We start from the raw sequence: 17,567 nt of genomic DNA, 5'->3' as shown, positions 1-17,567 counted from the left end.
CATGGGATTTTTTATACTTTAAAATGGGAGCGTTGGCTATAGTGGGCCAGTTAATGTGTGATTATCATACTTATCATACATAAGTAGCTGTTCTTATATTTTCTCTGCAAATATATTGAGGGCAGGAGGCCAGAAGATGAAATGACTACAACTTTACATTATCAACCACTTTGTTCTTCTGGCATTGCTGCTAGAAGGCACTCATGTTAGACAGTAAAAAAGTTTTTTATTCTATTGTATACTAACCTATCAGTGATTCTGAATCTTTTCCTATATATAGAACACAGATCTTTATACCATGATTGAAAGATTCTGCAGGCCATCGTATATAGGTAGTCCTTGACTTGCAATGGTTCACTTAATAACTGTTCAAAGTGAAACAGTGAAAAAAGTGACTTATGATTCTTGTGCTTACAACAGCCTTAGCATCCCCATGGACATGTGATCAAAATTTGAGTGCCTGGCAACTGGTATGTATTTATTATGGTTGCAACATCATGGGGTCATGTGGTCACCATCTCCAATCTTCTCAGCAGGCTTCCAACAAGGAAATGAGTCACTTAACAACCTGGCAAAAAGATAATAAAATCAGGCATGACTTACCTAACAAGTGCTTTGCTTAGCAACAGAAATTCTGGTCCCATTTGTGTTTATAATTTGAGAACTACCTATAAGCACAGTATTTAAAGCCTTCCTTCCTTCCTTCCTTCCTTCCTTCCTTCCTTCCTTCCTTCCTTCCTTCCTTCCTTCCTTCCTTCCTTCCTTCCTTCCTTCCTTCCTTCCAAATTTGTGAAAATATCTTTGGATTCTCATGTCTTAACTGCTGAATTTGCATAGAATATCAGCTCACAAGGTTGTCAAGCAAAAACTCAAGTTCTTGGAACTGTATACAGTTCTACAAAAGGATGTTTCTGAAACAAATTATCCTGCTAATAACAATGCAACATGGTACATGATACTTAATAGATACACAGGACTGCATTTTTATTCTCTCTATCCATAGGTTACTCTACCAGTGGTGTTTGGAACATAATTTGGGAGCACTATGAAAGGTCCTACTGTTAGTTGTTTAGTTGTGGTGTAGTGTGATACATGAACCCAGCCATTATGAGTCATAAAGTATGGTGGGTGTCAGGCAGGATATTATAACTTGTTCAATAAACCATGACTGACCTAAACCATGGCTTAGCCCAATGTGTGAATCAGCCACTGCTAAGTTGCAAATAGACAACCTCTCTAAAACCATCAAAAGTGATGTGGCATTGACCTGCTTTGGTCAAGCAGGTTTTGCCAGTTTTTGGAAACAATACTTGCAAAACAATACCCCATGAAATCAATCTACCTGAGTTGACACTTGGGTGAGTGTACAGTTGCAAGCAATGATCCTTATGGGGAAACCACTTTAAAGTTGGTGAAGAAATAAAACAAACAGAAGTTCACAAGCATGTTTGTCCGTCAGACCTGAAGCATGGATCAGCAGAGCCCAGTGAACCTGTATGGATCTGAGCTAATTTTGGGGGAGCGTCGGAAGGGGTGGCAAAAGCAGAAGTTGATTTAGAAATCCATTCAGTGGAGAAGAGAAGGACAGAGATTCTCATGGGTATAGTGTCATGTTTCCTTTGTTCAGTTATAAAGCAGCCAAGGAATGTGTCCTATTCCCCTATTGTTTTCACAATCTCTCCAGCAAAGTACAGTCATCTTGACATTCCATGCTGCAGTGTGTATTCCCACGGGAAGTGGGGTGGGGGGGAGGAGAAGAATTCTTTCAAGGGGCTTTTTCACTAGAGATGTTGACGTTGCCACTCAGAGGGTCATCCCTCTTGAAACGTCACTGGATAATTTCTCCTTCCCTGAAGAAATGCCGAGAAATGGTCTCTCCAAATTCTCTTCCCACAAACTGGATAGAGGGTTTCAAAGGGTCCTTCACATCCTGCACTTCTGAGAATGTCTGGGCATTTGCAAGAGGACAGTGCCCTCCTCTTCCTCTGCGTGTTTATAAAAGCAGAACTCACACCACGTCGATTTGCTAATGTTGTTCATGCAAAGATTGCCAGTTCACCACATCTGCAGTCCTGGGGGCAAAAACCGCGAGACCAAACCTTGTCCTATGTCTTATTTTAATTGCTTGTTACGCAAGCAGTTGTCCCCCCCTCCCATTAAGTGGTTTGTTTACTTCATCTGTAATGATTACAATATTGGAATGTTTTTTTTTCCCCTCTCCAACCATGTTGCATCCAGAGGATTCACAGGGCCTTGAGGAATGTCCTGGTGCTGGTTCAGATGGCTGGGCTGACAGTCCCACACACTAATCTTCCACATAGATCATGATGAACTATGCACATCCTTGCAATGTTTTCATTATCTTTGCCAAACAAAGTTGCTTTGAGGGTATATATACCTTATATGCAAACTATGTAAAAATCCAGCAGCCTCTGGAACAGATTTTCTCACCCTAGGCAACCTGATGATGGGTGGACGTCCGCTCCCAGAATTTTTCAGAATCCTGGGAGTGGACATCCACACATCTTCAAGCTGCCAAGGTTGAACGTTGCTATAGAGACTGATTTTGAAAAAGCAGCTGATGGGAAGAAGTCACCAGCTCTTTCCATACTCTTTATATTGCTTTGCTCTTTCTGCTTCTTCTGCCAACCTGCTGTGGTACCAGAAAAGCAGAACCGGGTCAGATGGGTAGAAGAGTCACACATGCATCAAGACAGTGCAAGTACATTTGGAAAGAAGTGAAACAATCTTTCTCTTCCCTTTGGACAATACAGCCAAAGGCTAAATAAGCCAACTCTGTCACTTCTGTCCCCCTAAACCAGCTAAGGGAAACTATTTTGATTTCAAGCATGTCCCCTTGTGAAAGAGTTGGATGCACCTTCCTGTTGTCCATCTTTTAATTACATCTGCAGCTGTCCAAGGTTGCTTTTCATGAGAGAACAAAGAGTGTACTATTGTTACCTACACCAATTGTCTGTATCAGAGACAGACAAATCTCATTTCATGTGTCCTTCAAATTCTTTTTTTTCTTTTCCAGCTTTAAAGACTCCTCAGATATGCCTAGAGCAGGGGTGTCAAACTGCCGGCCCACGGGCCGGGTGTGTCATGCTGAAACCGTGCCCACCCTGTTGCAAAGTCACAATAAGTTGCGACATGTCACGTCACGTGACATTGCGAGTTTGACACCCCTGGCCTAGAATCTTTAGTGCATTTGTTTGGGGGGGGGCTATTAGAGATGGAGTAGGGGCTGAAGGTACCCATTTCAAAATTGTAGTCCTCTCAATTCTGGTGACAAATAGTTTTAAGAATGTTTTAAGAACATTCCTTAGCTGCAAAAAAAGTTAGTTATCTCTAGTATACCAGAACTTTTTTTTTTAAAAAAAATCTCTATTTATTGCTGAAGGAGATACGAAAGGAAGAGAATCATAATGTTGGAAGGGGGCATTTAGCTCATCAAATCAAACTCCCTATTTAAATTAACGATACAGTTTAACTTTTGGTAATTAAGTTAAATTACTTTCTGATCACCACTTCTCTGGCTAGTGTCAAACTGTTTTTACTGTTACAAATAATTTTGTTTCCTCTAAAAAGCCAGGGGAATGTCCTGCAAATTAAGTCCATTAGTTTGTGCCCTGCATTCTGGAATGAAAAGGAAGAGGTCTTGACCTTCTACACGACATTTTCTCAAGTATTTGAAGATTGCTAGTATCCCCCTCCCCCATTTTCTGAACGCTAAACATACCCAGCAATCTCTCTTCATAAGCCTGAGTTTCCAACCCCCCAATTACTTTTGAACCTATTCTAATTATTCTTTTTATTATTGTATTATTTCTCATGATCTGGAAATTTAATTTTGTTGATGCATCCTACATTTCTATCTGCATGTCTTTGCAGCCGCATCACACTGTTGGCTCAAACTCATTTGCAGTCAATCACTATTCCAAAATCATTGTCATGTAAACCTTTACCAAGCCAGGTATCAAGCTGGGCAGGTATCTTGGGCACCTGCCTAACCTGAAAGCTGATCTTTTCCAAGCACAGTTTTCACAGAACTCTCTTTAAGAAGATCTATTAGGAGAGGTGGGAGGGGGGGCACAAGAATTCCAGCAATTACTTTCATTTTAGAACTAATATATCTCCTGGAATAGAGATGTTGGAATTCTCTACCAGCTTTTTGAAAAAAAATGATAAGAAGTAGCTTTCTTTCTTGGTAATAGGAAAACTAATCTCTAGCACTGGTGAATGACATCTCTAGCACTAGCACTAATGATGTTACCTAATTTGGGTAATGAAACATCTGCAAGAAAATAACCAAGCTCAGAGAGCACCAAGGACCCCTCAAATGAATCTCTGTTCATCTAAAATCTAATTCTTACCCCATGTATCCCTGTATGTATTTGATTTTTTTTGTTATGCAAGAGAAGAACTTTGCACATATTTCTCTTGTATTTCATTTTGTTACCCTATTCTCTAACTTCTCAAGCTTTTAAAACTTAAAGTAAAGACTAAAGGCCCCATAAACGATAGGTTTACAACACAGGTTTACAACTATTTGTAAGGACAGTGGAAAGAGGTTTTGCAATTAAATTCTTACTTGTTTTCTTCATAATAAGATTAAAGTTTATCTTCTAAAGTTACTTTCACCCTAACCTAGACTTAACCTGAAGAACGTGAATCACAAAGAGAGTCTCTCTCTCTCTCTCTCTCTCTCTCTCTCTCTCTCTCTCTCTCACACACACACACACACACACACACACACACACACACACAGACACACAGACACACACACACCCATCCCACATGATAGCAAATTAATCTGTGCTTTGCTATGAACTGCTATAAGAAAAATAGCTGCACATTGCTTTTTACATGGAATTTAGTGAAATGGCTTTATGGGTACAACTGAGGCTTTATTCCAGATTAGATAATTTAGTCCAGTTGGCTTGGTCTGTGTTATCTTCAGGACTACTGATATTTTTATTTTAAAAAGGCAAATATTTAAAACCTGGGGTTTGCATTTCATCAGCTGGCTTGTAGTTGCAGGCGTGGGAGGATTTTCAACTGCTTTCTGTCCACTGTTCAGATTTATTGGCCTTCTGCATCTTGTGAGGTGGTCGGCCTGTGACCTTCATTCAATGCGCATGCAGCACAAGGGACCTGAATTCCCCCAAGAAACAGGAAGGATTGAGTGATAATGGGAAGCAGGAAAGAAAACCAAAGGGAATTTAGCACTCTGGGGGTGAAAGCATGATCAGAATGGGAACCAAGAGCCAGTCTTTGCGATTGAAAGTACTCAAGACCTTGCACCGAGCTTGATGAAGCTAAATTGAACCCTGTATCTCTTTAGTGACTGTCCGTGCTACTTTGAGTGGATCCTGGTACTGAACTATTCAAAGAACTGCCAGGCAGGGTAGATGGTGGTGGAGAGAAATGAAAAGGCTGACTTCATCTTTTTCTTCCCTTGAAAACTGGACCATTGATTGTGAAGAATAAGAAAGCAGGCACATCTGTTATGCAAGATATTCTATTGTGTAATGGTTGAATGTTTGCTCAGAACTGGGCATTACCCCAGGACAGATATGGATGTTGGCATTCTAATAGCAACAGATGAGTGTTGTATGCTGTTACAAGAAAGACAAATGAGTGCCAGGGCAAGATTTGTCTTTGTATGTTGCCTCAATTGTTGTCACAACATGACTTAGTTTGGAGGGGTGAGCTGCAACATCAGGATGGAGCACGTGCTTTGGATTCAGAGAATCCTAGTATAATCTCCAGCATTCTTGTTTAAAGGATCAGGAATGAATAAAGAGCCAATTTGGTGTAGCGGTTAAGGCACCAGGCTAGAAGCAAGAGACTCTGAGTTCTAGTCCGCCTTATGAACAAAACCAACTAGGTGTCCTTGGCCCAGTGCCTTTTGCTCAGCCCTAGAATGGAGGCAATGGCAAATCACTTCCAAAAATCCTTGCCAAAATACTGCAGGGACTTGTCCAAACAGGTGCCAGGAGTGAATTCTGACTTGAAGGTGGAAATGAATGAATGAAGAGATAGGAAATACCTCTGCCTGGTGTCTGAAAACTTTTGTGGGTCAAGACTAGACAAGACAGTGAGCTGGATGGTTGTACAGAAAATTAAAAAGAATTTCTATATACCTATTCTGATTTATCCAAAGACTTGGGATATGGGAAAATAAATAAATGCTTCCTTCACACATATACATGCATACCTGCCATGCTTACTTGACTTAAAGTCTAGCTGGTCCAACTATATTTGAATTCCAGTAGAATTGCAGTTGGATGCCCACCATGCATAGTATCACAGGCTTACTCTGCAGTATTTACATTCAGCCAAAGAGCATCAGTTATTGACTAATATTTTCTAATTTGACTAGCCATAACTTACATACTCCAAAATGTGGCTTTTTTTGTTTTGGCTTGCAGTTGCTGTGTGAATACAAGCAATGTGGTCTGCAAACTATTGTTTATAGTTCAGTAATAGTAGTAAATTTCAGTAAAACTATTTTAGTAGTAGTATTACATACTATGGCTGTTTATCAAGTAGTGCATTGTATTGACTCCAGACTGTTTTCATTTATTCAATAAATCAGAATTTAAGAAGACATAGGTTAGCATGAAGTGCGCCTTTTCTCCCTTGAGGAGTTATAATAATAAACAGGCAGAGGGAAGAGGGATACAGTATGTGTGTAAAATGTAATAAATAAATGCAACACTTGATCTATGATAGTTGGATTCATTACATTTCTCTTTATAGTACCTGAGTTTTCCTTTAAGCAGAATAAGAAAAATGCAATTAGAGCTTGCAAATGCTGAATCTAATATAGCCCATTGATAAAATAAAGGCTGTTTAAATGTGTCATTTGTCCTGGAGGAAGGTTATTGTTTCAGAAGATCTATTTAACAGGCAGCCTTCCCCCCACTTCATAAAGACAGTGGAATCCTGAAAGTACGATAGATGCATGAATCAAAGCAGGCTCCAATTTTTGCAAAATGTTTCTGCAGGTCTATTTTTAATGACCATATCATGCCTACAAATATCACAGAGGAAAGGGATAGCTATTTTTGAAGGGGATGTATTAATCTTAATACTTCCTGTTCTTTTTTTTAAAAAAAACCTCAATGTATCTCATTCAAAATAACAGAATTGGAAGGGATCTTGAAGGTTTTCTAGTCCAACCCTCTGCTCAAGCAGAAAACCCTGTACCATTTCAGACAAATGGTTGTCCAATCTCTTTTTTAAAAAACTCCAGTGTTGGAATACCCACAGCTTCTGGAGGCAAGCCATTCCGCTGATTTAATTGTTTTGTTAGGAAATTTTATATACAGTAGGCAGTGGTGGGATTCAAATAGGTGAACAACCGGTTCTCTATGTGGATGTCATTTCCGGAAGTCCATTTTGGGCAACAAAAAATTAGCTACTGGTTCTGCCGAAGTGGTGGGAACTGGTTGAATCCCACCACTGACAGTAGCTCAGAAAAGGGAGAGTTCAGAGCATCTGAAAAACTAAACACTTTTTTCCCCAAAAGTGGTGGGAATGGGGAAAATATTGATGGGATTATGAGAAGGTAATATTGATGTCTGCCATATATACATATGTATAGATGATTCTATAAGCAATCATACTTTAGTGAAGTACTGCAAACCTGAATCTATGCATCCTACTAAAGCATAATTTTGCTTGATCGATTACTGCTTGGGCCATGTGTGGAGTGTATTTGCTATTTGCAAACAATGTCATTGGGCAGGCTGCGGGTCCACCCCATGGAAGCAGTGGAACAGCCCCTAAAGATACAGAGTCTGCATTGGGCTAAGAGAGGCAGAGGACATTATGACATCATGCAGCTGACTTTCTATTGGTTATGTCTGTGTGTATTATGGTGTCATTGACCAGATCTCTGTACTCAGAAATTTTAAAAATAAGTTTCCAGATTGTAATGTTTAATATCACCCCCTCCAAAGTACATAATGGGAAATAGCTGCATTAATTATAATTAAATATAACATGGAAATGAAATGAAATTTAATTCTGCTTGGTGTCAACCACTGTTTTCTGGAGTGTAGCTTTTAATACATCACTCAAAAATTATATGTAGCCTTCAATCAAGGAAAAGTATACTCCAATTTATAGTGTTGCATAGTGTTGAGGATCCAGGCTGCTGTGATTTTTTTTTTAACCAACTATGGTGAAGAGAATAATGGCTCTGAATTGCCATGGATTCAATCTGATGTGCTGAGTTTTTTAAAGAGTTCTTTTACCAATTTGCAAAGTGATAACAGAGAGTAGTACAGAGTCTGTGGCTTAATACAAAATATCCATTTTAGAGCATGAAATGTTTGTTCAAATATTCCACAACAGTCAGAATTAGAAGCAAGTCCTTTTTTCCACTTGGAAAATGCAGCAATATGACAAATTGGAAAAAGAACATGATCATATAATGATTCTTCATCTTAACTCTGTAGTGGAGTAAATGCTTTGCAGTTCTTTGCATTTTCCACCCAAAGAATATTTATTTATTTATTTATTTATTTATTTATTTATTTATTTATTTATTTATTTATTTATTTATTTATTTATCTCTCTCTCTCTCTCTCTCTCTCTCTCTCTCTCTCTCTCTCTCTCTCTCTCTCTCTCTTTCATTCATTCATTCAATTTACAGTATGCAGTATATGTAAAAATTCTGGGAAGATTCTTCCTGAAACCTTGAAGAGGCACAAAGCAATATCTGGTCTAATGAACCAATAATCCAACTGAATGTCAGGAAGCTTGATATATTCAGATACCCTAATTCTGCAAACAGAGTTCAATGTTTTCTCCATTTCCTGCCTAATCTTTTGACACATTTATTTTTGTTTATTTAATTTCTAGAGCCAGCATCCATTAACCACGAATCATGTCAGTGAAACTAACCTTTGCCTCCCCTGCTGATGGGGGAAGAATCAGCAGGAGCTGCTCCTTCGCTGGATTTAGCAGCACACAAAGCCGGATGTTGGCGTAAGCTTTACATTCAACAAACCCCTTTCTATAACCTCTGTCTCTTTGGTTTAGATATTTTGTGTTGTATGAGCAGGACTGATTGCAGTGAGTGTGTTTTACAAGATTGGTATGTAATGATGCATGGGACTAATATGCTGACATGAGAATTGTGTGGGAATAGCATCAGTGACTGAACATGAGCAAAAGTAAATCTACAGTATATGCAAAAGAAGCTTGACTGATGGATGGATGCAGTTGTTGTTCATGGATTTTTGCCCTTTAGGTATGAGACTCAGACTGGTTTACAAGTCTACTTTACATGGGTAGAAGTGAAATCCATTCCAAAAATTACATGAAGCATTTGCAATACTATACTATAATAGTCCAATTACAATATTACAACAGCCCAATTCCAGTTCTTAAATCCTGTATTGTGTTGAAAGAAAAATCTTCATCAGGGTCCAGTCTAAGCTGGGAATAATCAAAATGAAGGCTGCTTTAGAAAGAAGGTTGTAGTTTATTGAAGAGGAGAGCCAGACAGAAAGATGGCTCTGGGAATGCTGACCACATGTAGTAGGGAGTGGTGGGTTTTTATACCTTCTTAAGGTTCTGTTTGGTTTTGTTCCTGTGGCATGAACTTTGACCTGAGTCTGAGTGTGCCTTTCTGATATTCTGATGGTGGTGGGCTAATCATATTATGTCCCAAAGGTCATATCCTGTTCCCTGGGGCTGTGGCTGTGGCTGATGACTATGTCCTGTGTTGGAGGTGTGAGGGATTGTTGATTCTAGGGATCTTTGTCTTTCTAATCCCAGCTTCCTGGCTCCAATCTTTCTGACAAGATTATCACATCTGCATTTCTGAGACCTGGTTTCTGTTTGGGGCAGAGAGACTTGTGGGGAGGGGGGGTTGGTTACTGCCTTTAAGATCCTTTGGGGAAATACAATATTCTGCCTTTTAATATTCCCCAAAATATTTCTTTCTGGGAAGGGGCTGATGTCCCACAATTGGTTAGACAGTTTATAAAATAAACAGTGGTATTTATGTAATACACTGAGCATTAAACCATGATTTATAATTCCTAATGGCTGTGCTTATTTAACATACTGAATCAAAGTCAAGGAAAACCACACTTGGTTTAGCATAACTGACCTACAACACAGTCCTGGGTAAATTAAAGTGCTTTAATCCAGACCTAAGATAAAGAAACCAGCATATGATCTGGAAGAAACAGCTACAATAAGGAAGGAGATACAATTGAAAAGACTCTGTCACTTGTATATTAGTTCAGATGGATAAGGAAGGTCTCTAAAGGCATCTTTTAAATGTGCACACAGGGGCATCTTAAGGGAGACTCAAAAAGATAAAAATGGTGGCTATGTCATGCAACATACATTAAAAAGGTATGGGGCTTTGATTGTGTGATCATGGTAGCCATTTCGACACTCCCTTGTGAATGTCTCTATTTTTTTCCTTCCTTCCTTCCTTCCTTCCTTCCTTCCTTCCTTCCTTCCTCCCTCCCTCCCTCCCTCCCTTCCTTCCTTCCTTCCTTCCTTCCTTATAACTGCCCATCTCAAACACATGACTCTGAGTGGTTTACAACAGTTAAAAACAAAACAAATACAATATAAAAACATATACAAATATTAAAAACACACACAAAACCATACAACATAAACAGTAACCCAAGGTATAAAAGCAACTAGCAACATTCAAAATAGCCAAACTACAGTTTCCACTGCACACCATAATTGTACATGGATTTCCACTTTCATTATAAAACCTAGACAACATCAAAGACATTAGTTGCCTGCAAGACATTTAAGTGAAGTCTGGTTGATTTTACTCTGTAGGGGGGGGGGGGACCAAGCAGGCAATTGAATAAACAGGCTAGAGGCTGACATACATAGTGGGAGTTCTGAGAACGAATGACGATGGGAAAGGAGTCAAACAGATGTTCCTCGGACTAAATCACCTCCAACCGGGTAAGAATGCTTGTAGGGGAAAAAAAGTTTACTTTCCCCTGAAAGTTATTTAGTTACTTTCAGCTGTAAAGCATTAAGAAAAACAACAATCAAGTCTTTATGCATTTTTAGAGGGGTGGACAGAAAACAAATATCCAAGTACTGTACCAGTTAACTAGGAAATCGGTTTGATTTGCATTACAATTATAGCATGTGTTAATATTTCCAGAAAATAGATGTGTTTATCATTTCAGCATAGATTTTCAGCTTGCACCTCTTACATGAGATAATCTGAGTAATACCTAGAGGTTTATCAAAAGGTAGGTCTTTGCTCACATCTAGGTGAGATGAGAGCAATTTTTATAACCTTAAAATAAGCCACTATTTTTAAAGTCACCATCATTGACCGGAGAGCCATTTTAGTGTAGCGATTAAAGCTATAAAATGGGAGATCATCAGTTCAAGTCCTGCCTTAAACACAAAGCCAGCTGAGTGACCTTGCCCTTACCCTAACCCTTAGGCCAGTCACTTTCTCTCAGCCCTTGGAAGCAGGCAACGACAAGCTTTTTTGAAATCTTGCTAAGAAAACTGAGGAACTTGTCCAGGCAATTGCTAGGAGTCAACTGGGTTGAAGGCACACACACACACACACACACACACCCAACCCTACATACCCACTTGTAGATTAAGCCATAAAATCTGGATTCACATATCCCACTAAATCATTTGTTCAATCAGCCTTGATTAAATCAATGTGTGAACTTAGCCATTATGTATATTTCATTTCTTTGTCCTGTCCAAAAAATAATTGCAAAAGGAAACCTGCTTTTCTGGAAGTGAAACTTATTTTGAATAAGATTGGGCTACCAAACTCTTCCTTTCTGTAGCCTCAGTGCTTTCCAGCTGTGTCTATTCTAGCAGGTATGCTTTGATTAACCAATAAGAACAACCTGATTATAGTAAGAGAACCAATTGACCTCAAAGAGAGAGGAATGATCAACTTTTGAACAAGCAATTATAGGGCTAAAAAGAAAATTAGCCATTATCACAAGTAACTAAGGGACAACTTTTCTAAGAAAATCTTAGATTGTCAATAACTATTATTTTTATCCAGGTATCCAGAATATTCAGCTGTGTATTTTTTTTCCTGTTTTCTTCAGTAAGAACTAGGCTGTGTAGAGGAAGATAACTGAGGTTTCAGTGGGTTTGTTTGTTTCCCCAAGTTGGATTTTCACATGGTTTTTGAATCAGTACAGCTTGTTCTGTGCTCTGTTTAAAGGGTAAAAAAGTAATTAGTTTATCAGAGAAGGCAAAAACTTAAAGAGCCAAATCCTCTGTAAGGGTTATATAAATCAAAAGGAAGATGGCTAAGTATTTAAATAAACTTAAGCTGATATTGTCTTCCTTTAAAAAAAATAACTGAAAAAAGAGTGAAAGAGCTGCTCTTTTAAGTAAGAAGTTTATCTTTTAATAAAAAGTGATTTGCTACATGGGTTTAATATATTTCCAACTAGATATGACTGCAAATAGATTGTGATCTATTTGTTAGAGTTATCACCCATCTTTAAATCAGGAGCTTAGAGCAGCTTACATAGGACTCCTTCTTCCATATTATTCCACAACAAAAGCTAGTGAGGTAGATTGGGCGAAGGTAATTCAGTGAGCTACCAGTGGCTGAAGAAATCTAGATCCTTCCAGTGCCAGTCCAACTAAAACATACGAAGAATGGCTATGGGACTTGGGTTTGGCTAAAGAAAAGACAAAATAAGGGACATGTGATAGCAGTATTCCAGTATTTGAGGGGCTACCACAAAGAAGAGGGGGCCACGTTATTCACCAAAGCATCAGAGGGAAGGATGAGAAACAATGGTTGGAAACTGATCAAAGAGAGAAGCAACCTAGAATTAAGGAGAAACTTCCTGACAGTGAGGACAATTAACCAGTGGAACAGTTTGCCTCCAGAAATCGTGGGCACTCCATCACTGGAGATTTTTAAGAAGAGGCTGGACAGTCACTTGTCTAAGATGGTATAGGTTCTCCTGTTTAAGTGGGGGGCTGGACTAGAAGACCTCCAAGGTCCCTTCCAGCTCTATTCTATTCTACATCAGTATTTCTCAACCGTGGCAGTTTAAAGATATGTGGACTTCAACTCCCAGAATTCCCCAGCCAGCTATGCTGTGTACTACACCACAGAGCTCTCAACTAAGCTGCACAGTAGGGCTTATTCTCAAGAAAGCATATATAATAATGTTTTACCTACTTACCAATGTTGGCTTTGTACCAACACCCTGAATTAGATTGTTATTAGCCACATTCTGTTTGTTGGTTTATTTATCTGATTTCTATAGCCACCCATCTCAACAAATGACACTGGGTGGTGTACATCATAAAACATAAAAACAATTTAAACAGTATAAATTAAATATATATGGTACCAAGTAAAACTGTTACTATGGATGTTAATACAGCCAGGAAACGGGGCTCCTAATAACACACATTGTTGATGGCCAATAGTAATTCTTTGAGCAATATTATGTTTGCTCATGATGAGCAGGAGATTCTGGACTATGAATTCATCTCATCTCTTAATCACTGTGTTATGTTTGCGCCTTAGTGATAAAACCTGAGAAAACAAGACTGCATGTATTTATGAGGAAGTCTAAGTAACTACATGTCCAAGCAAATAGAAGTTAAATTGATCTCTTAATGATTTGGTCTTAATCTTGTTTAAGATGAGAAAATTAAAAAGAAAAGAGAATAAATTACATCATCCACTGAATTCATGGCTTTGTACAGAGTTAAGATTCCCAGTTAGTTTTAATTATATCTCAGTTAATAGTTCCCAAAAACATACACGAATATAAATCACTCGTATACTATCCAGTTACATATATCTTCATATACTATACAATTGATTGATTTATATTTAAGTCAGTTTGCCAAACTTTAGAAGAAGGATAACACGGGAAGTTAAGCCTATGAAGAAGTATCAGCAGACCAGATTTTAAATAATCTTCCAGTTGGAACACTTGGTGTTATATAATTATCTATTTTTTTAAAAAAGGGAGATATAAGTTATTTAAGCGTTGTATCATTGGTAATATGAATGAAAATGTAATTTTAAAAAGGCTTAAAACTCTCTGCTCTGCTGTTTGGAAGATGAGAATGGTTGGCCACCTCTGTTTTGCAAGGGTGCCCATAGCACTTAGCAATAACACTTAGACTTATATACCACTTCACAGTGCTTTACATCCCTCTCTAAGCGGTTTACAAAGTCATCATATTGCCCCCAACAATCTGGGTCCTCATTTTACCGACCTCGGAAGGATGAAAGGCTGAGTCAACCTTGAGCTGATGAGACTCGAACTGCCAAACTGTTGGCAGTCAGGAATCAGCAGAAATAGCCTGCAGTGCTGCATTCTAACCACTGCGCCACCAGGGCTCTTAATATGATCTCAAAATTCCAGATGTGACCAGTGGCCTGAAAGATTAAATCCCATATTAAGGCAGTGCTCCGGTATGAAGCAAATTTAAAAAGTATAAAAAAATCAAACACTTTTTGCTTTCAAGAAACAATATTGACTATTCCCTTCAAGAAACAATATTGACTATTCCTTTCAACGAGAATAAGAAATAGTAAACTTAGCGGGATTTGGAGCAAAATAAATATACTGATTATTAATTAACTATTATTAATAAAGTATTATTAATAAAGTATTTTCTAAAAAGATTTTAGAAAACAAGAAGGGTAAAATTATATACAGGGTGTCCTTGACTTATAACCATTCATTTAGTGATCATTTGAAGTTATAGTTGAAACAAAATGATTTATGACTGTTTTTCACTTATGACAGTTGCAGTATCCCCATGGTCATCTGATCAAAATCTGATCAACTGGCATGCATTTATGACATTTGTAACCCTCCCAGCCAGCTTCCACCAAACAAAGTCAATGAGGGAAGTCAAATTAATTTAACAACTGCATAATTCATTTAACTGTGGCAAAAAGGTCATAAAATGGGACAAAACTCAACAACTGTCTTGCTTAACGGTTGTTTTGGCTCAATTGTGTTCATAAGTTGAGGACTATCTGTATCTGAAACATTCAGGATAATCCAATAACATTTAATGGCTCCTTGAAGTTTACTAGTAATATTCTTGTAAACAAGCAATAGGCACTGATTAGTGTTATGCATAGCACATTGCCTATAGCAGCAGAAAACAGCTTGTGTAGTAGAATATTCACAGTCTACATATAACTGCTTTTATCTTTCCCAGTTCTTACCTGTTTATTGGAGCTGTCTGATACAGCGTACTGATAGATGTGAAGTACTATATTTGAGACTTTTAAAAATAATGCCATTATAGAGAAATATTTTCATTTGCACAAGTAAAATGTTAGTTTAAACATATATCTGTTTAGTATAACCTTAAAAAGCAATCCTAGTACCTTTGCAATAAATTGGCTTTTTATTTCCACAGATACCAATTTATCACTGCAAGTTTGGGCAATGTGTTTTTTATTGTTTTCTGGTGGATAACATGTGTCTTGCCACTGTTTTACTCCAGCATATTCTGATCTTCTTCGACTTTCAATTTTAGTCCACAGCTGTGTTATTTCTTGGCAATCTTTGGTCCAAGGATTCATCAGGTGTGAACTTGCTTAACTGTTCAGAGATTTGTCATGGTCAGCTACAGTAGTTGTGCACCTGCAGCGATTTTAGCTTGTCTACTGAGACATAGGGGACCCGATGGCTCAGTGGTTAAAGATGCTGAGTTTGTTAGCTGGAAAACTGACAGCCCGGGTTTGAGGCCTGAGCACTGCACAATGGGGTGAGCTCCCATTACTTGCGCCAGCTCCTGCCCATCTAGCTGTTTGAAAGCATGCAAATGTGAGTAGATAAATAGGTACCACTTCAATGGGCAGGTAACAGCGTTCCATGCACATTGGAGTATAGTTATGCTGGCCACATGACCACAGAAATGTCTTTGGACAACGCTGGCTTCCTCAGGTAAGAAACGGAAATGAACACCGTGCCCTAGAGTTGGACATAACTGGACAGGAAACATTTACCTATTACTTAGACATAAATGCTAGTAAATCTCCACTGACTTCTTATCTCTCATCATAGAATAGGTATGAGAAGAGATTGGATGATATGCCTATGGAGATTCTCAATCATCCAGGTCATTGTTGTCCCAAAGGTCCTTTTCCAAAAGGCAACTGGACTTTCTTTCTTTGAAAATGTGTTGCTTTTCATCCAAGAAGCTTCTTCAGTTCTGTTTGGATGATAACATTTAGATCTCTGTACACGCCAATAAATACACGAGTAAGCTCTACTGAATATGGGAAGACTCAAGTTCTATGGAGAAGTCAGCAAGGTCAAAATGATATCTATGATCATGTGATCAAGGCACCACTCCTATTTTACATGGATCACTTGTCTAAACTTTAGACAGGCAGGGCTTTGCTCACAGTTATGGCCACTGTGTTTCTCTTGAACATTTATTGATTGTGATTTGACTCATTTTACAACCACTTATAAAGGAAAAAAAGGTTGGTGAGTTGTCTTTCATGTGATCCTTTCACTTCTGTTTTTACAGAAAATCTCTCAGCAAAGGATCCACAAGATCCAAGATGTCAGTAAAATCTGCCAAGATGTATTCCTCTCTACAGAAAGGGGCCATCCTCTGTGATCCCAAACCACAACAAGTAAAGAAGGTGTTTGAAGCTTTGAAGAAAGGGCTTAAGTAAGAACCAGTTCCAAAACCAATCATATATAGTTGGGGGAATTTGCAATATTTTGTTATGGTTTAGCCTTATTTAATTTCACCAAAAGGAGCTGAGAATAAGTAAATGAATTTCAACAGTGGGATCATCTCTGATGTTATGCAGTATAGACATAACTTGATTCCCAGAAAATTAAAACATCCAAAAAGAGGCGGGCTTTCACAAAAGGAGGATGTTTTAGTTCAGGGGTCCCCAACCCTTTTCAGAACTGGGCTGCAGAAGTGGCATGTGAGTGTGTGGATGCAGCTCCACTTGTGCATGCAGTGGGCAGGCGATCGCGTGCACACAACCACATTTATACAAGCGGCAGGCGTGTGTGCCTGCTGCTTGAGCAAATGGAGCTCTGCGTGTACACTTGCCCACCGCGTGTGCAGAACTATCTCCTCTCCCCCCACCCCTGCTGGTCTGCAAAGCCAGAAAAGTTGGAGACTGCTGCTTTTGTTGTTCTATGTCAACAAAAAACAAGCTATCTGTACTGATTGGCCAGTTTATTTGCCAACAATCAGATGCACTTTTGTTGCATCTGCTATGTACGGTAGTATCGTGCTGGAAGCTTTACCTCACAGCAGAATTACATTGCAGAGATGCAAAGATGGGCTTGAGCAGTGATATCACTGAGGAGCAAGGTTTACCATTCTTTGTAAGGTCATCCTTGATATGGACTCCCTGATGAGATTGTCCAGACAATAGATTTTAATTCAGTGTGTATGTTTGTGCATCTAAAAACAAATGTCAGATTTGACTCAGCATACTGATCCATAGTATAATTTGCTATATTGCACTGATTTATTTAGATTCAGATTTGTAGCTTTCCATTTATGATTTT

General features: G+C 38.6%; 1 protein-coding gene across 1 annotated transcript in view; it reads left to right on the top strand.

Moving 5' to 3' along the window:
* Positions 1-8,900: 8,900 nt before the first annotated feature.
* RIPOR3 (RIPOR family member 3) overlaps positions 8,901-17,567 on the top strand; it is a 57,694-nt gene continuing 49,027 nt past the window's right edge. Inside the window, exons 1-2 of the mRNA XM_029284525.1 lie at positions 8,901-9,006; positions 16,555-16,701. Coding sequence (XP_029140358.1) covers positions 8,906-9,006; positions 16,555-16,701 — 248 coding nt within the window. The 5' untranslated portion in view covers positions 8,901-8,905. The remainder of the gene's footprint in view (positions 9,007-16,554; positions 16,702-17,567) is intronic.

This window comes from Protobothrops mucrosquamatus, unplaced genomic scaffold (genome assembly GCF_001527695.2).
Source record: "Protobothrops mucrosquamatus isolate PMUCROS unplaced genomic scaffold, P.Mucros_1.0 scaffold682, whole genome shotgun sequence".
Lineage (NCBI taxonomy): Eukaryota > Metazoa > Chordata > Lepidosauria > Squamata > Viperidae > Protobothrops > Protobothrops mucrosquamatus.
Note: the sequence above shows the minus strand (reverse complement) of the source record. Positions and strands in the feature narration are given on the sequence as shown.